Below are 20,991 nucleotides of genomic sequence, written 5' to 3'. Positions count from 1 at the left end.
ACATACAAGAATAGGAACATTGAAGAATTGGGGCAATACAGTATCTATTAAAGTCATTTCAGGTCTCTGCCACTGGGGCCCATAGAATCATTTTCAAAAATAAATATGGCCAAGCATATGAGAACAAGCCAATAATACCACCAACTGGGAAAAAAGTGAATATTTCATAGTAGGCCACCACCTTACCATGAAACCTGAACTGTCCTTCATGACCTGGGTGTTATTGCACCCACCTAGTCATAAAAAAAGACATGCTGCCCAAATGTTTTTTGTTGCAATGCCTTCTGCTCCCAAGCATGCACCTCCTGCCTCATGGGGTGTGTTCCCTACGATTGATTGACTGAGGAAGAGAAGACTAGGGCTTGGTTTACTGATAGTTCTGTACATCATGCAGGCACCACCCAGAAGTGGACAGCTATAGCATTTCAACTCCATTCTGGGACAAGCCTGAAAGATACTGGTGATGGGGAAATCTTCACTGTAGGTAGAAGTTCAGGCAGTACACAGGGTCATACAGTTTGTTTGAAAGGAGACATGGCCTAATGTGTAACTATTCATTGACTGATGGGCCATAGTCAATGGACTGGCTGGGTGATCAGGGACTTGGAAAGAGCAAGGTTGAAAAAAGAAAGACATGTGAGGAAGAAGTATGTGCATAGATCTTTACACACGGCAAAGGATGTGAAGATACTTGCATCCCATGTAAATGTTCACCAAAAGGTGACTTCAGCTGAGAAGGAGTTTAATAATCAAATAAATAGGACGACTTTCTGTGGACAGTCAGTCTCTCTCCTCAGCCATTCCTGTCAATGCCCAATGGGCCCATGACCAAAGTGGCCATGATGGCACAAATGGGAACTATGCATGGGCTCAACAACATGGTCTTCCACTCACCGAGGCTGTCCTGGGTACACCTTCTGCTGAGTGCCAGATCATCCAACAACAGTACATCAAAGATCAACACTGAGCCCCATATACTGCACCATTCCCTGGGGTGACCAGTCAGCAACCTAGTGGCAGGTTGAGTACATAGGACCACTTCCTCTGTAGAAAGGACAACTCTTTGTCCTTACTGGAGTAGAAACTTATTCTGATTATGGATTTACCTTTCCTACATGTAATGCTTCACAAAATACCATCAATGGATTTACAGAATGTCTTAACCACCAACATGTTATTTCAGAGTCCTGTTTCAGACCAAGGAACTCACTATACTCCCAGAGAAGCACTACAGTGGGCCCATACTCATGGAATCCACTGGTTTTACCTTATTCCCCAGCATCCTAAAGAAGCTGGCCAGATAGAAAGATGGAGGGGACTTTGGTTTGTTGAAGATACTGTTACAGCACCAATTAGGTGGCAGCATCTTGAGGGCTGGAGCAAGGTTCTCCAGAAGGCAGTGTATGCTCTGAATCAGCATCCAATATATGGTACATTTTCTCCTATAGCCAGGATCCTTGTGTCCAGTAATCAAGGGTTGGTAAAGGAGATAGTTCCACACACTATTGCCGCTAGTGACTGACAAGAACAGTTTTGCTGCCTGTTTCTGTAACACCAAATATTACTGCCCTAGAAGTTTTTGTTCAGAAGGCATTGTGATCCTGCCAGGAGGCCCAACAAACTTTCCATTGAGCTGGAAACTCAGACTGACCCCTGGTTATTTTGAGATTCAAATGCCCTTAAAACAACAGAATGAGAAAGGAATAACATCTTCAGGATGGGTAATATATCCAGATTACCATAGAGAAATTGGACTGTCTCTCTACAATGAAGAAAAGAAGGATTATGTCTGTAGTACAAGAGATCCTTTGGGGCATCTCTTGGTGCTACTGTGCCCTGTGATTAAAGGCATTGGGAAACTACAACAATCTAATCCAGGAAGGATGACAAAGGGCACAGATCCATCAGGAATGAAGATAGAGGTCACTCATCCAGAGAAAGAACCAGAAGTGCTGAAGTGCTTGCAGAGGGTGGAAGAAATTCAGAATGGGTGCTAGAGGAAGATAGTTCTAAATACCATCTATGTTCATGTGACCAGCTGCAGAAATTAGGATTATAACTAAATGAGTGTTTGTGTTGTATTTTGTTAATAATGCCTTTGTACAGAAAATTGTATGTTCTTTTAGCATACTTGTAATATGTTGCAACATCAATTAAGAGAATATCATGGCCAGGTGGTGGTGGTACATGCCTTTGATCCCAGTACTTGGGAGGCAGAGTCAGGTGGAGCTCAATGAGTTTGAGGCTCTACAGAGTGAGATCCAGGACAGGCACAAAAACTATACAGAGACAAACCCTGTCTCAAAAAACCACAAAAGAACAAACCAACCAACCAACCAACCAACCAACCAACCAAACAAACAAACAGAGACCAGGAAGGAGCCAGTTTCTGATACAAACACATAAGGGTCCTTGTATTATTAGGGTTGAGTCTGGTGCTTTCACACTCCTGCTGAAGGGAGATGTGGCAGCAGCAGCGAGCCCAGAGGTTTCCTAGGGGAAAATCAAAATCTGGGAATTACATGCTTTGGCAACTTGGGATTGGGTAGAAGGGATAGGGGGAAAGGTGATTTTTTGAAACTATTGGTCCAGATTTTGAGCATGAAAACACATTTGAAACCATTGGGTTGGACTTTTTGGTGGGGAACCACAACTTGCTGAGCAGGATTATCTGGGCTACTTAGTAGGATTTTCTAGATAGCTTCAAGGGCCATAAATCACAGACAGAATGTCTACAGAAGCAAATTGCCCTGTATCTGCTCAAATTGTCATGGCACATTCCTGAGATCCTTCCTGGAACTGAGTACAGCAGGTAGTCTTAGGTGGTGGCCTTTTCCTAAGATGGAGTCTGTACTGCCTTCACAGTTATCAGATGTAAGTTTGAGATACTAGAGAATTGTCCACAAGGGTCATTGCTACTATGCTAAATATATAATGCATTTCTGACTTTATGTGGGACAGTTGTGTTATGTTTAGGCATAATTATGACCTGGTTATTGTTTTTCATTTGGAAACTAATCATGACATAAGGAGATATGATTGTGTCAAGTTGATAAGTTGTGGAATGTGATAACTATTCTTGGTTGTCAACTCAATTGACTATATCTGCAATGAACTATGATTCAGAAACACAGGGCACAATTGTGATCTGGACCTTGAGGCAAGAAGACAACAGTGTGTTTGACCCAGATCCTGAGGCTAGATGACACACACATTTAGTCCTGAATTTGAGGCTGGAAGACACATCTTTAATCTGGATCACACCTTTTGCTGGACAGACAAAAAAAGAAAGATATGTGTTAATTCTTTGTCTGTTTTACCTCACCTTGACAGCACATCCATTCTTTAACTGGCATTGAAACCTACTTCCTTAGGAGTCTAGCAAAAAAAAAATACTGAGATACCTAGACTCATGCGATTGAACAGCTACTAGATTTATCAACTTTTCATTCATACTTTGCAATTTTTGAGCTCTAGCTTGTAAGGTATTCCAATTAATCCCCATATGAATATCTACATGTGCATGTATGTACATATATATGTATACATATATATGCCCACAGAGATATTGATAGAATGATACATGGATAAATAGGCAGGTAGAGAGAAAGAGATACACAGAGAGAGATAGAGAGACAGAGAGATTCATTCCATAAGTTCTGTTACTCTGGAGAACACTGACTAATATAATGTGGTTCCAAGTCAATTCAATTTCTAAACTTTTAAGTTCTAATTTTCAATTTATATTCCACACATCTGAAATACTCTTAGCAAATACTTCAGTACCAGGTCATATACATTTGCAGAAAATACATTTAATATTGTATAAAGCTAAAGAACATGGAAACAGTGAAACATCAGGTTGGATGTTATTTCTGATGAAAAATTTATGAAATAATAATAGCCCTTAGGTACATGGCAAGATTAGGTTATTTGTTTGGATCAAGTTGATAGGTACTTGTTACTTAGTGGAATGCTACCTATTAATTCAATCTAGTATTCTTTAATCTATTAAATTTAAATATTAAATAAATTGATGATTAACAGGGGAATACAAATATCAATGTTCCAATTACCAAGGAAGGAGAAAGTAAACTCAAGTTCTAAAGCCACCATTTAGAATTGTAGTTAATGGATTGAATGATAGTGCTGGGAAGATGGCTCAGTGGTTAAAGAACACTGACTACTCTTTTAGAATATCTGGATTTAATTCTTAGCACCCTCATGGTAGATCACAACTGTCAGTAAGTAGCTCCAGGTCTAGGGCTTCAGACACCCTCACACAGACATCTGGCAATACTTTTCTATTCTTATGTAATGTTTGGAATTTCAGGTATTTTCCATGAGTTGCTGGTCTGTCTTTCGGTGGATCCTTGAATGGTGTCAGTTTGTGGATCCAGTTGTTGTCTACCAGTGCCTGGTTCCTTAATCCTTTCATGGCAGCAGTGTAGTCAAGCTCTTTTAGGCCCCCTACACCCTTCACTAATATCTTTTAGGATTTCCAAAAATGGGGTAGAAATGCTGCTACTGTCTATTTCTGGGTTGTACCTGCATAATGTACCGGACCATCAACTGACCCAGGTCTTCTCTTCCTCTGTCACCCAATCACAGTGAATACCCCATGAGTCTATAGGTGCTTGCTTGACAGCAGCATTATAACAGGAATAGAGACCATAGGCATTTGGGCAAATTCTTCATGTAGCTTTCTTGTGCCTTCAAGACCTGCTTGGGCCCAAACATCTCCTTTTGTGGGCTTAAATCTCTCTTTAGTTGTAAATGTTCTGGGTGTCCTTCCATATGAATGGCAGGAAATCACTCCACCCCACACAGAATAGTGAGCTGCACAAGCTAGCTAGCCCCATTGTGTCCAGGAGAATGAAGAGGAAGTGCCTATGGAGAGCAGGAAGATCACATAGTTGGCAATTGGAGCCAGGGGCAAGTGCTATTGAAATGCAAATCTCTGCTCATTCAGAAAAGGTCTGGGCTTAGGGTGGAAAGCAGGATAAGGAATGTTTGTGCTGTGTCTTTAATCATAGTGTAACCATATGGGCGATGCTCTAGTCAGTCAGTCCCCACTAGACAATTAGGCTCTCCAGGCTACCTGCCAGTCAGAAGTTTTGCAGGGTCCTTCCAGCTACCAGCCTCAGTATTGGCTTTGAAGAGAATCTGTCTCCATTAGTTTTGTTTGCTGTGCAGCTCGAGTGTTGCTGCAGGGAACTGAGCAGAGAGCATGGCCAAGCTGGAAAATCACAACATGGTGAGTGAGGGGCTGCCATCCCCAGACTCAAAGGAGTGCTCATTTGAGTCATGGGAGTCAGTGTGTTGGGTGCTCTTCTTGCTGGGTGGGAGCAAGTGTTCAGATATAGAGTTCAGCTTATTCTTTCCTCGTCATGCATTGTCCAGCATGGTCCCACTCATCCTGCATGCTCCAGTGTAGATATTTGTTTTCCTGCATGGTTCTGCATAGTCTTTGCAAATCTTGAGGCTGGCTGGCTGCCTCTGAATAAATTCACTCTGCTGGCTGCAACTGTGAAGAGCATTGGGAGCAGGACTGTGCTTTGAAATGTCCTTGTTGACATAAATGTGAAATGCTGGCACCACACATGTATTGTTTCTATGGAACACAGATTTCCAAAGTCAAATAGGCCTGGTTTCTCCCTTATCTTCCAGAAATTCTACACTTTGAACATTTAACATGAAGATTTAGAATCCAACTGGAATTAATTTTAGGAGCTTGTAAACAGTGTTTCCTGTGTAAACTTGCACTCCCATGCGAAACTGTGATGTAGAAGAGTAGAATTGATAGTAATCGAATTATGGTACATTGTCTTTACAGTTCTTAGGATACATTAAGTCACAAAGTAGAATTTAGGTAACAGAGGGCTGCATCACAAATACCCTAAAGATAAGTAGTATGCTAACCATGCTGGTTAGACCTTAGTGTGATAAGATGTAAATTTTGTTCCCCAAGAATAACCAGCTACATTCCATAACATGGGAGACAATTCTGGTTTACAACAGGTAGAAAAGCCCATCCTTCCATTAAATAATTGTCCTCTAACATGCTGCTCAAGAGAGCATTACAGGGACAAAACCAACATTAAGTCTTGGTATGACATGGAGATATATTAATTCTAGAACAGACGCATTTCCAGTCTTTTTGAAAAGCAGTTTTAAGTCAAGGTCTCCTACATTGGTTGATGTGGAATGGAACCCTGTCTGTAGCCCCACAGAGCATTGTCTTTATTATCTCCTGACTCATCACTCCATGTTTTGGTTTACATGTCTGCACAATCTCAGAGTTCTAAAATTACCAGTTTGAGTCACATAGTGAATTTTCCATTGCACAACAGGGAAAGGAAATGTGTGTGGAAAATGGCTTCTTCCTTCAGACCAGAAGAGGAAGAAGAGTGGAATTGGCTTGCAGACAAGGGTGGGGCCTGCAGACAGGGGAATGGGACACCGTGTACACAGAGGGGGCATTAGACTAGACAATAGCTTGATCACAGACTGAAATTGAGTGCAATAAGCTGCACGGTCTCCATTACAAAGAAGGACTGATGGGGTGTGGTGAGTGACTTTCTCTGTAATTTCCCTGCATGTATTAATTCCTTCCATGTGAATGAAGACAGACACTATTGGCTGGTGTACAGTTTATGGAGGATAGCTTGAACTACTAAGTATTCAGTTTCCAATTAGCGAACTCTCCTATGCAGATATGTTCAATCCTGGTTGACACAGTTAAGTCAGCTAAGAGGATTGAAATATTGGCCATTTTCTGTTAGCTTACAGCAGTCAGTGGCTAACATTTTTTTTTTTTTTGGTTTTTCGAGACAGGGTTTCTCTGTGTAGCTTTGCGCCTTTCCTGGAACTCACTTGGTAGCCCAGGCTGGCCTCGAATTCACAGAGATCCACCTGGCTCTGCCTCCCAAGTGCTGGGATTAAAGGCGTGCGCCACCACTGCCCGGCCAGTGGCTAACATTTTACATGGGACAAAGTCATACAGTCTCATATTAATGATATTCACTCTACCATGGAGGTGCCTACTCCATTTAAAGTTAGTATAGCTACATAAGCTTTCAATTGTTTTTTATCATTTTAAAACTCTAATTATTGGTATTATTTTTTAATGTTCATTTTCTTTTAATGCATTACTAATAGTTTTTTTTATTTTTGTTTGTTTCCCAGTTTAAGAGTTTTATTCAAGTTTTTAACTGCTGTTTGTTTATGAATTTATTTATGTCCGTATATAGCAGTGCTTCTCAACTTTGGAGGTCATGGCTCCCTTTGGGAGATCAAATGACCCTATCACAGGACTGACCAAAGATTGTCAGGAAATGCAAATATGTATATTATAATTCATAACAGGAAGAAAAATATAGTTATGAAGAAGCAGTGAAAATAATTTTATAGTTTGGGTGTCACCACATCATGAGAAACTGTATTAAAGAGTCACAGCATTAGGAAGGTTGTGAACCATTGGTTCAGGTCCTGTAGCTCAGGCTTGCCTCACATTATATAATTGAGAATTTCTTTGATCACCTAATCCTGTCTCTGTCTCCCAGTAGTGGAAAGATAGTCCTGCAACTCCCTTCAGGTTGGACCTTGACTGATCAGTGAAAGGAAAAATAAACCAGTGAATGAGTATCCTCCAACTTTTCTAGATTTTATTGTGAATTTACAAATGTAGTGTGATTGTGTAAGAATTGAGTTCACTGACCAGCTTTGAATCAGGTATAGTAAGAGCAGAAAGAGGGATGAGGAAGAAAGAGGGTGAAAACTCTCCTGCTGTGATAGTAGTTGACCTTAGCAGTGAGTAGTGAGGTAAGCAATGTTACAGGAGCAATAAATGTTCTGACTTGCCATTTCTTTGATCCACAGACCAGGCAATCAAGAACATGGATAAAGAACTGAATGTTTGTGAAATCAAATTACAGTAGTTACACCAGTTGAACCTAAGTAGTAGAACTGGATAAAAATGGTGTGTCCTTGCCTAACATGCCTGTGTTTTCCAGGTTTAAGAAGTATACCCCAAGAGAAATGGTGTGAGCAGTACTTGTTGTGCTCTAATACAAATCCCTAATCACTGGAGCACATGGCCATAAAGTCTGTTTCAACTTTTTATTTGGGATAATATTTACATTATCACTATCTCTTCTGTGCCTCCAACCCCTCCTATAGACCCTTCATTGTGTTCTAATCCATTGCCTCTTTATGTTTAACAAGTTACTGTTTGAATGTGACCTGTGTTTGGTTGCAGGTCTTCCTAGCTATGAAGTAAAAGTTTGTCTGCACTGGACATTGAATGTGTAATGGAATGTGCACACATATGGTCTCTTGCCTGGGAAGAGGAACAGGAAATGCTCTGGGAGATTGGAGGAATTTACTAAACAACCAAATTCCCTGCCTGGTTAGTGTCCTGTCCAACCATAGTGTGGAAGGAACTACCTGGAAGGATTTTTCTCTCTGAGTCCTTTGATCTTTTCTCATCCAGTAGGGAAACTGTTAATGTCCTGTGGCCTAGCTGAGTTGTCCTAGCTAATGAGGGACTCCAGGGAGGGTTAGCAATCAGGAGCATCAGCAGAAGGTAGCTTCCTCATTCTTCAAAGGATTCTCCTCTGCTTCCGCTATAAGGAACTGTAAGGAAGTCCACAAGCCATGCCATGGTGAGAGTAGTATGTTCAGAGCAGGTCTGCTGAGCTGTCATTTCTGCTGGGACTTGGATGGACCATGAGCCAGACTGTGGTTCTGTTCATCCATGTAGTGATCTGAGCAGTATTCCTTGTCCTCTGAGCCTCTCTGTGTATGGATTTCCTGAGTACGGGGAGACTCTGAAGGAGAATATGATGCTTGAAATATCCCTGTATAGTTGCACACACAGGCAAGACTTTGGTGTGTAGTAGGAAGACTACACTTTCTTGTTTGTCTTATAAATTTTACAAATAATTTAGAAACTGGTTTTAAAGATGGTGATGTGGATCATCTTTCAGCAATACGTGATTTCAATGCTTCTAACTTTCTGCTACCACCAGCCACAATGGTGTGATATGGTGAAGTTTGGTTCTAGGGGACAAAGGGAATAGCTGATCTGCAGAGATTTCTCAGGTGTGCATGGTGTCGGGTGGGTAGAAAGGACAGAGTCCACATTTTGTGCCATAATCTATGTGACAGGAAGCATTCATAACTAATAAGAAGTCTCTCAGCCATAATTTGGGAACTGATTGGTTGCTCAAAAAAAAAACCAAAACTGCTACCTGCCCTCATTTACTCTGTCTTAAATTAGTTCTTTATCTTTTGCTATTATTATTGCATATATATATTTATATGTCTATGCACATAAATAAATATGAAATACTGAGTCCATTTGGTGTTTCTTCTCTTTATATGATTTCATGGCAGACCAATGTTTTTGGATAACCAACTAGGAGAATCATCCTTGGGAAAAAACAATTTTCCCCCTTAACAGTCATTAGTTTCCTGTAGTATTTGGTCTAGGGAGAAGGTCTCATTAGATCCACCCAAACATTCTAAGTTAGTTTGTGTATTGGCCATGTTTTCTCCTTCACCTGAGATCTTGCAGGGCTCAGGGTTGGTCTACCTTGCCAGATTTGGCTTTGGATTCTTAGCTCCTGTATTATTCCTGTTCTGGAGGTCCAGTTCTCCTCTTCCACAACCTATGGATGCAGTGGATGGGCTGTCATTCTATCTTCACTGGCCTTGATCTTAGAGCAGCTCTCCAGTTTAGCTGCCATGCACTCTACATTCTGCCTTTTTTTTTCCAAGACAGTATTTCTGTGTAGCTTTGTGTCTTTCCTGGATCTCACTCTCCAGACCAGACAGGCTTTGAACTCATAGAGATCCACTTGCCTCAGCCTCCTGAGTGCTGGGATTAAAGGTGAGCACCACCACCACATAGCTTCTGCCTCTTTCTTCAAAACTGAAGTCAGATAGGAGTCCCAGGTCCTCTGCATCAGGATAAAAATAATGTCTGGAAGAACATTCCAGAGATGGGGAATGTCTTAGAGCATGTTCTATGAGTGTGTCTGAAAGGGACTTGTCTGGGGGTACATCTAGAGATTGCTGTGCTTGTGAGGAGAGGACTGGAGGAATTTCTATCCTCAGGGAGAGGATGTGTTTAGTAGGTGACCCACAGGCTTGGCCCAGAGAGGCAACAAGGTGGGGCTTCACAAGCTCACAGGCCCTGTGCATCATCTGAGCTCTTGTCTTGCCTATCTCAAATATCTGTGGAGTTCTTCAAGGAGTGTCACCTGTTCTGATCATTTGCAGCCCTTGAACTAGTCCCTGGCTTTCTCCATTGTCTATTGTTATGGGCCCCCTTTCATTTTTGATTTTATTAATTAGGACTAATTTTCTCTTAGGTAGTTTGGATAAGTGTCTGTCTTATTGATTTCCTCAAAGAACCAATTCCATGTTTCATTGAATCCTTGTATTTTTTCTTTCTTTCTTTTTGGTTAACTTTAACCCTCATTTGATACTTTCTTCATGTCTACTCCCCTTGGGTATACTTATTCTTTTTGTTCTTGTACTTTCATGTGTGCTGTTAAGTTGCTAGTAGTGAAGTGTTTTTCTTTTTTTATGGAGAAACTCAGTTCTATACAGTTTCCTCATATTATCACTTTCATTGTGTCCTCTGACTTTGGATAGCTTGTGAAATTATTTTCATTGAATTCTATAAACACTTTAAATTCCTCCTTTATTTCTGTCTTGACCCATTTTCTTCAGTAGAATGTTGTTCAGTTTTCATTAGTTTTTTAAGATTTCTGGTTATTTTTTTTAATCCAGCTATAATCCATGGTGGTCTGATAGGATGCAAGGAGCTATTTTTATTTTAATCTGTTGAGACATGAATTATGTCCAAATGTGTCATCAACTATGGAGAAAATTCCATGTGGTGCCGAGAAGAAGGTGTATTCTATTTCTTTGGGTGGAATGTTCTGTAGTATGTAAGATTCATGTGGTTTATAAAATCCATAAGCTCCAATATTTCTCCATTTGGTTATTGTCTGGATGACCTGTCCATTGTTGAGAGTGTGGTATTACAGTCTACCACTATCAAACACTGTGTGAGAGTTAATGTGTCATGTAATCTGTGGAAGTATTTCTTTTAGAAATGTGGGTGGCCTTGTGTTTGGGGCATAGATATTAATAGTTGAAATGTCAGATTAGTGGAGTTTACCTTTGATGACTAAGGAGTATTCATCTACATTGCTTTGGATTAATTTTTGTTTGAAGTCTATTTTGGCAGATAATAAAATAGCTACACAAGCCTGCTGTTTAGTTTCAATTGCTTTAAATACATTTTTTTTCCAGCTTTCACATTTTGGTAATCTCTATCCTTGATGTTGAAGTGTTTCATTTATGCAGTGGAAGGATGTAATGTTTTAGAATCTGTATTGTTAATCTGTGTCTTCATTGGGGAACTGAGACATTTGATATTGAGAGATATCAGGAACAATTATTATTTATATCTTTTAATTTGTTGTTGTTGTTGTTCATGGTGATGATGGTATGTGTATCAGAGTATGTTGTTTTGTGTTTGGGTTAATGTTGTGTGTTTCCCTTTTTTTGGTTTTGCTGATGTGATATTACTTATTTGCTGTCTTTTAGTGTGTGCAGTTAGCTTCCTTGGGTTAGATATTTTCTTCTGAAAACCTCCTGTAAAGTTGGACTTCTACCTAGACATTGTTTAAATTTCACTTTATTATGAAATATCTTATGTTCTCTATTTATGGTGATTGAAAATTTTCTGGATATAGTAATCTGGGATGGCATCTGTGGTTACTTAGAGACTGCATTGCTTGTGTCCAAGCACTTATGGCTTGTAGAATCACTGTTAAGAAGTGAGCTGTAATTCTCATAGGTCTGAATTTGTAGGTTACTTGATTTTATACTTTGTAGCTTTTAATATTTTTCTTTGTTTTGTAAGATTAGTGATTTGGTTATTGTGTGACAAGGAGACTTTCTATTCTGGCCCAATCTATTTGGTGTTTTGTATGCTTCTTTGTACCTTCATCAACACCTCCTTTAAATTAAAAAAAATATCAGACTATTTTATTAAAAATATTTAGTGGGCACGCCTTTAATCCCAGCACTCGGGAAGCAGAGCCAGGTGGATCTCTGTGAGTACGAGGCCAGCCTGGGCTACCAAGTGAGTCCCAGGAAAGGCGCAAAGCTACACAGAGAAACCTTGTCTCAAAAAAACCAAAAAAAAAAAAACCAAAAAAAATAATATTTAATGGACATTGGTGCTGGGTTTTATCTATTTCTTCTATTTTTGTCATTCATAGGTTTGGTCTTTGCATAATTGCTGAAAGCCATAGAATATATGAAGTAGGATTTCAGCTGATTATGACAAGCTAATACCTGGAAGAAGCCAAAAGCCTTCCAGAGATCAAGTTGAGACTCAAGGAGTCTTGTTAATATTGTCATTTTATTATTAGCTGTTTCCTGCTATGAATTTCTCATGTGCTCTTGTAGCTTTTCCATCATTCATTGGGCACACTTTCCCTTATACTAAAGGTATATTTAGATAACTTTCTGTGCACAAACTTAGCCAGGATCCCTAATTTCAGGCCCTTCTGTCATTATTATCTTTAGCAGCCAGGACCATCCCCAGAAGGACAAAAGTGTCTTATCAGAGATAGCTCTGTACTCTCTAGAAAGAGACTTAAGCATCTAGAATACCTGTTTTAGGAGATCTGGTACATGCTCTAATTAAATTTACCTTTCTCATTTCTAAAGTCTTATCCTTAGTTTTAGATTCACCCTTAACAATTAACTCAGAACTAAAAGATTCCTACTTAAGGTACATCTAGCCATGATGGAATTTGCCTAGCCAAATGTCTAATGTCTGAGCACACTTGCTAGAAACCAGAGGTGCAGAGATATCTTGGAGAAATAAGGGTCAAAGGAATAAAAAGGAACTTTTATTTTCAGAGTTGGATGGGCAGAGAAGAAAAAAGAGGGTAGAAGAACTAGATTGTTAAGAACTGGAGAGGAATGTACTAAAATGGAAAGAACAAGATTGAAGGGCTAGAAGAGAGTACTAGAGTACCAAGATGGAGGATGCCAGATAAGGAAGAACAAGATGAGAAGGAAGGAGATGGGAGAGGAACTAATGAGGAAAAGAACTTGATGGATGAGAATCTACATGGGGCAGAACTAAGATAGGAGAATTAAGATAGAACTCAGAGGTGACAGAAGACAAATGTAGATATAAAGCTGGCAAGAAGGATGCGAGGTAAGAGAGCAGAATAGAAACAAAAAATTGACTCAGAAGAATAAAATGTATGGAATAAAAAAAATTATGTAGATTCATTTCCTGTCATCAAAGAATAAATTACTGATTGGTTATAGATTCTTCCTGGACCTTGGGATGGGCCTGTTAAGGAGTTGGATCCACATAGTCTCTGAAACATGATGTCCCAGATTACCTGGTCATTTTGTGTCAAGAAATTTTTATATTAAACATTTTGTTTGACTGATATGTCCCTTTCTTCTATTTTGTCCCTAGTGCCTGAGATTCTTTCTTCCATCTCTCTATTTTATTTGTGAAACTTGCCTCTGTACTTCCTGGTTTTAGTCCTAAATTTTTCATTTGTGGAATATTCTCAGTTTCTGATTTCTTTATTGTTTCTATTTCCATTTGAGGTCTTAAACAGTTTTATTTGTCTCCTTCAACTATTTTTTTTGTTTTATTTTGGCTCTATATAAATTATTTATTTGTTTACTCCAATAGTTTGTTTGTTTGTGCTTTCATAAATTTATTTAAGAGATTTATTTATTTTCTTCTTAAGAACCTCTTTGGTGGTATTGTGTTCCCCAAAATATTGTGCACCCTAATAAACTTATCTGGGGTCAGAGACAGAAGGCTAGAAAATGGTGGCACTCACACCTTTAATCCTAGCATTCCAGAGACAGAAATCCCTCTGCATCTCTGTAAGTTCAAGGCCACATTGGAAACAGCCAGGCATGGTGACACACACTTTTAATCCTAGAAAGCGAGCCTTTGATCCCAGGGAGTGGTGGTAGAAAGTAGAAAAGTTTATAAGGTGTGAGGACCAGAAACTAGAAGCATTTGGCCTCGTTAAGCATTTGACTGGTTAAGCTTTTAGGTTTTGAGCAGCACAGTTCAGCTGAGACCCATTCTAGATGAGGACTCAGAAGCCTCCAGTCTGAGGAAACAAGACTAGCTGAGGATCCGGTGAGGTGAGGTGGCTCTGGCTTATTCTGGTTCTCTGATCTTCCAGTTCACCCCAATACCTGGCTCAGGTTTGATTTTATTAATAAGAACTTCTAAGATTCATGCTACAGACCTCTATCATCTGGGTTGTATTTTGAGATCATAAGATGTTGAGATAATTAAGCTGTGAGATATCGTTCATGGAGAACTTGCTGCATATATGGAGTAGAAGTAACCAAAGAGAGAGATGAATGGGAAGTTGTGGGGACAGAGAAATCTAAGCCCTTTGAAAATGAAGCCCCATGTGTCTGACACAGAACTACTAGATTTGATTGTTGTCATGCTGGGTTTCAGTCTTCCCTTTGTCTTCCTTCACTTTTGTCTCATTTCCTCTTTGGAATGAGAATTGGTTTTCTGTGGCATTTGTATGTTAGAAAGATTTAACATATTCTTTGATCTTATAAAATGACAGAGTCAAGAATTAGTCTTGAGTGTCAAAAGAGATTTTGGATATTTGAACAGTGTAGGGGCTGTTGCAGACTATGAGCATCATTGAAATGACTAAATGCATTTTTTTATGGATGACCCTGAGCCTGTAGTGACCTGCATCAGGAGCTAATCAACTGAATGAAAAACTCCCAGTTAGGAGTCTTGTCCTTCTGAGTCATTAGATTACAAAGTGTGTGGTATTCTTCTTGCTTCTTGTGTTTGTTTTGATGTTTATTAATTAATATGATTTTTTCTGTATAAATGGATATAAATGTATGTCTGGTCCACACAGTAGTCAAAAAAGAGTCTTAGAAACCACAAGCTTGGAATAATGAACAGTTATGTGATTCCCCCATATAAGTACTGGCCATTGAGCCTCTCTATACACAAGACCAGTAAGAGCTCTTAACTTTTGAGCCGTCTGTTCTTCCCTGTGTTGATTATTTATGACTAACATTGATATTTCTAAAGTTATCATCTTTCAAATTGTAACTGTTTAAATGCATGGTTTCTTTTAGTAAGATTTATTAAAGTATAGTTTAAATTGGAGCAATTCTGATTTCTGAAAAATAAATACAGAACTAGAGTGAATGCCTAACTCTTTGTAGGAATTTCAGTAAAACAATCTCCGAGTTCATCTTAAATTTTTGTTTGTTTGATGGAATTTTACAGAGCAGATGGGTTCTTAATATTTATTTCTTCCTGTCCTATTACTGATTACATAGACTGGCTAACTTTCAACTCTGAAGCACATATACCTGCCTCTACCCTTCTAAGTTCTGGAATTAAATACATGAGCCATTACACCCAACTTACAAATCTTCTTTGTAGTTAGTAATTGTTCATACAATTTCTCTGATGTATGCTCAGTACTGTTAAAATATTTGCTTGTCACTCTATCTCTGTTAATAGGCATTTCTCTTGCAAGGTGATATTCAATTCAAAGCATTCAGAAATAATAGATGTAAATCTCCTATTCAGTTTCTTTGTGAAGTAACTTGATGATTTCACTGTAATGTCTGAGTTATAGAATATGTGTAGCAGTCACCAGAATTATGTGGCTATTTGTCAAAGAAGCACACATTTACAATGATGAATCATGCCTTTTGTTTTATTCATATGGATGACATATTTATGTATGGCATATTTTAGAATGCAGTGACTTATAATGATGTGCATGTCGACATCACTCAGGAAGAGTGGGCATTGATGGATCCTTCACAGAAGAATCTCTACAAAGATGTGATGGAGGAGACCTATATGAACCTCACAGCTATAGGTAATACTATAAATTTTCCTTCACATTTTAAATAAGGGGACAACTGTTTCTTGGTTATTGATGCTCTTCTGCAATTCTGATTGAGAATGAGGAAGAATGAAATGAATAAATCAGATTTGGTTCTAAGGATCACTGCAGATAATAATGTAAATTTTTCAGCTTCCTGTAATATTTCATACATTTTTCTTGTCCTATATTTTAGGCTACAATTGGGATGATCTTGAAGTTGAAGAACATTGTCAAAGTTCTCAAAAACATGGAAGGTAATTTTCATGTAAAAGCTGATAGAGATGGGCCTGTAGATATATTTAATTTATCTGGAAGCTTTAGTGAAATGAAGCAGTGTAAATAATCAGTTTAAAGTGCATCAATGATAATTAAGTGCTCATAAACACATGTACCTCAATGGTAGGTAAGTGAATTATGTTTGCAAGTCATTCTTTTAAGAAGGAAGAAAAAAAACAATGCCTTAGCAGAAATTACCATTTCAGTAATAGCTTCATCAAAGCTATGCTGTACAATTGACAGTCCATTTAGTTTCATAGTTTTCATATTACAAAAGACATACTCATTGAATATGTGATATGAGTATATATACAACCTTGTAATAAGCAAATAGTCCATAGAATATTTACTCACATAGGTGTTTTGCCTTTCTAATTTTAGTTAGATGGGTAGATAGAGTCAAGAGTTAAGGGGAGGGGGGAGTTGTTGTAGAGAAACATTATTCCCTACACCACATATTGATGAGGAACAGAAAGTCCAACTGTAAATGAAATGTGGAAATATTCTTGTTTTTATTCCTTCTTTAATAGTTATATCATATGTCACTCTGGATACCAGTTCTATGAACATAAGGATATGGGAAGAAACAATGTCCATCTCTCAATTTCAGAACATAGAAGATATGTAGTAGTCCCATGTTGAGTAAACTTGTTGAATGTGATTCAAGTTTACAAACAATTGGTTTTCCAGTTCATTCAGAATAGATCAACAAATATACCACAGAAAAGGCCTATGGGAACTAGGACTGTCTGTGTACATGTTTCTGTTTGTCCTGGTTAACTTTGGACATGTAGTATGACTCACAGTATAGGAAAATTTATCAATGGAATAAGTGAATGTCCAAATTCTCCCAGTTCTCTTCAAATATATGAAAATCCTCAGAGAAAAATGATGCCATAAATATGAGCCAGGTAATAAAGGCTCCTACCATCACAGGCACGTTCAAATATGCAAGGTCATCCTTAATGCAGGGGAAAAACATGAGTGTAAACAACGTGTTAAAACCTTAATATCTCAGTTCTCTTTATATTTAGACCAAATTGTAAAATTAATTTATACAGATATATAGACTCAACAAAGTAATGAATGTGGTAAAGCTTTTAAATGTTTCAATTATTCTTGCAGGCATGAAAGGCCTCATACTACAGAGAAATCCTATGAATATATTCAGTGTGGTAAAGGCCTTGTATGTCATAGTCATCCTCAAAGAAATGAAGAAACACATACTGGAGAGAAATCATATGAATATAATCAATGCAGTAAAACCTTTTCACAACACAGTCATCTTCAAAGGCACGAAACTACACATATGGTTAAAAAACCTTATAGATGTAATCAATGTGGCAAAACCTTTGCTCAATGGAAAGTTCTTCAGTTGAATAGAAGAACACATACAGGTGAGAAACATTATGAATATAATCAATGTGGTAAAGCCTTTGCACAGCCCAGTCATCGTCAAGGACATAAAAGAACACATACTGGAGAAAAACTCTATGAAAGTAATCAGTGTGGTAAAGCCTTTGCTCGACACATTGCTCTTCAATTGCATGAAACAACACATACTGGAGAGAAACACTATGAATGTAAAGAATGTAGTAAAGCCTTTGAACAGCTCAGTCATCTTCAAGAACATAAAAGAGCACATACTGGAGAGAAACCCTATGAATGTAATCAGTGTGGTAAAGCCTTTGCTCATAACAGTGCCCTTCAATTGCATGAAAAAACACATACTAGAGAGAAACCCTATGAATGTAATCAGTGTGGCAGAGCTTTTGCTCAACACATTACTCTTCAAAGGCATGAAAGAACACATACTGGAGAGAAACCCTATGAATGTATTAGGTGTAGGTGCGGTAAAGCCTTTGCACGGCCCAGTCATCTTAAAGTACATAAAAGAACACATACTGGAGAGAAACCCTATCAATGTATTCAGTGTGGTAAAGCCTTTGCACAGCCCAGTCATCTTCAAGTACATAAAAGAACACATACTGGAGAGAAACCCTATCAATGTAATCGTTGTGGTAAAGCCTTTGCACAGCTCAGTCATCTTCATGGACATAAAAGAACACATACTGGAGAGAAACCCTATGAATGTATTCAGTGCGGTAAAGCCTTTGTATGGCCCAGTCATCTTAAAGTACATAAAAGAAAACATACTGGAGAGAATCTCTATGAATGTATTCAGTGCGGTAAAGCCTTTGTATGGCCCAGTCATCTTAAAGTACATAAAAGAACACATACTGGAGAGAAACCCTATCAATGTAATCGTTGTGGTAAAGCCTTTGCACAGCTCAGTCATCTTCATGGACATAAAAGAACACATACTGGAGAGAAACCCTATGAATGTATTCAGTGTGGTAAAGCCTTTGTATGGCCCAGTCATCTTAAAGTACATAAAAGAAAACATACTGGAGAGAATCTCTATGAATGTATTCAGTGCGGTAAAGCCTTTGTATGGCCCAGTCATCTTAAAGTACATAAAAGAACACATACTGGAGAGAAACCCTATCAATGTAATCGTTGTGGTAAAGCCTTTGCACAGCTCAGTCATCTTCATGGACATAAAAGAACACATACTGGAGAGAAACCCTATGAATGTATTCAGTGCGGTAAAGCCTTTGTATGGCCCAGTCATCTTAAAGTACATAAAAGAAAACATACTGGAGAGAATCTCTATGAATGTATTCAGTGCGGTAAAGCCTTTGTATGGCCCAGTCATCTTAAAGTACATAAAAGAACACATACTGGAGAGAAACCCTATCAATGTATTCAGTGCGGTAAAGCCTTTGCACGGTGCAGTCATCTTCAAGTACATAAAAGAACACATACTGGAGAGAAACCCTATGAATGTAATCAATGTGGTAAAGCCTTTGCACAGCACAGTCATCTTCATAGACATAAAAGAACACATACTGCAATAAAACCCTATGAATGTATTCAGTGTTGTAAAGCCTTTGCTTATCACTCTCATCTTCAAAGACATGAAAGAACACATACTGGAGAAAAACCCTATGAATGTAATCAAGTGTTGTAAAGCCTTTGCTCACAACTCTCATCTTCAAAGGCATGAAAGAACACATATTGGAGTGAAACCATACAACTGTAATCAGTGTGGTAAAGCCTTTTCTCATCTAAGTGCTCTTCAATTTCATGAAAGAAAACATGATTGAGAAAAACCTTATGAATGTAAACAGTGTGATAAAGCCTTTGACAGCCCAGCCATCTTCATGTACATTAAAGAACATATACTGGAGAGTAACCCCATGAATATAATCAATGTGTTAATACCTACTCACAACACAAAACAACCCTATAACTGTAAATCTTTTAGTGTGTAACTTGTCTCTTCTGTGAATATCACTCTGTATAAATAAAATGCTGATTCGCCAGTAGCCAGGAAAGAAGTATAGGTGGAACAAGGCAAGAAGAGAATTCTGGAAGTGGAGGCTGAGGCAGAAAGGCACTATCAGCTACCGTGAGGAGAAGCAACATGTTAAGATAAGGGTAATTCACAGCCATGGGGCAATTTATAGATTAATAGAAATAGGTTATTTTAAGATATAAGAACAGTTAACAAGAAGCTTGGTACGGCCATACAATTTGTAAGCAATATAAGCGTCTGTGTGTTTATTTTATAAGTGGGCTGGGTGACTGCCAGGGCTTGGTGGGACCCGGAGAGGAAACCCTAGCTACAGGTCTCTTAAAGCCTTTGACTATAACAGTAGACTTTGAGGATCTGAAAAAAAAAAACTCATACCAAAGGAAATCTGAATATATATGAATTATTATGTTCATCAGCCAACATACATTCAATTACACAAAATTAATTATTTTGGAAAAAAATCTAAAATGTGTCAATAATCTGTTCAATTATTGTAACATCTCTTTTTATTTTCTTTACACATGTCAACTAATATGGACAAAAGGCCTATAAATTTAAATGATAAAGTAACCCTTTTAGATTTCATACTTCTTTTCAAATACATGAGATAATGAATTCTGTTGTAAACTTTGATAGATGTGTATTATTGCCTTTTTTGTGGCTTTGATAATAGATCATATCTAAGTCACCTCAGAAAAAGGTTTTATTTGGACCTTGGTTTCAAGGCAATACATTAACCCCATAAAAGTGTCATGGAAACAAGTGTCAGACATGGCAGCTAAAGCATGCAGCTAAGAATTCACATTCTTGTACTACAGCATGAACTAGAATGTATAAATTGAAAATGGTATGCAGATGTGAACTCTCAGGCCAATCCCCAGGGACAGATTTCTTCCAGCAGGGCACCATTTCTTAAATCTTCCCAAATGATATCACAGATGGAAAATGATTGATTTCTCTGACTTCAAGCTTCCAGTCTTGCTTTCTGTTACATGGGCCAAATCATGGTGGAGAAAAACTCTGTAATCATTGAAATGCCTCAAAACCCACGGTACTGGAATTATAATAGAAAAACATTCATGATTGAAAGTTAGTTTAAATATTTGTTTTTATTTAATTAAGCAACATCTATATGTCTTTCTATGGGTATATGTGTGTACATTCTGGTTCCCAGGAAGGTTAGTCCCTGGAGCTTCTTGTAGCAGGAATTACTGGAAGTGATCGAAAACCAGACCTTGGTTCATGGAATGAACATGTTTTAAAGGCTTGGCTCTGTCTCTATCCCTGTCAGTATTTTTAAGAATTATATATTATCTTGATATCAGAAAACAGATAGGTCCTCATACAAAAGAA

General features: G+C 38.3%; 1 protein-coding gene across 1 annotated transcript; it reads left to right on the top strand.

The window, feature by feature from the left end:
- Positions 1–12,256: 12,256 nt before the first annotated feature.
- LOC131901031 (zinc finger protein 431-like) lies at positions 12,257–19,272 on the top strand (the record flags this gene model as incomplete). The annotated part of the gene is made up of 7 exons (XM_059252349.1): positions 12,257–12,266; positions 15,852–15,971; positions 16,174–16,234; positions 17,382–17,437; positions 17,690–18,014; positions 18,105–18,649; positions 18,734–19,272. Coding segments are annotated over exons 1-7 (1,656 nt in total), but the record flags the coding sequence as incomplete, so codon positions are not given.
- Positions 19,273–20,991: the final 1,719 nt, after the last annotated feature.

This window comes from Peromyscus eremicus, unplaced genomic scaffold (assembly GCF_949786415.1).
Source record: "Peromyscus eremicus unplaced genomic scaffold, PerEre_H2_v1 PerEre#2#chrX_unloc_1, whole genome shotgun sequence".
Lineage (NCBI taxonomy): Eukaryota > Metazoa > Chordata > Mammalia > Rodentia > Cricetidae > Peromyscus > Peromyscus eremicus.
This window is presented reverse-complemented; position numbering and strand designations above follow the sequence as displayed.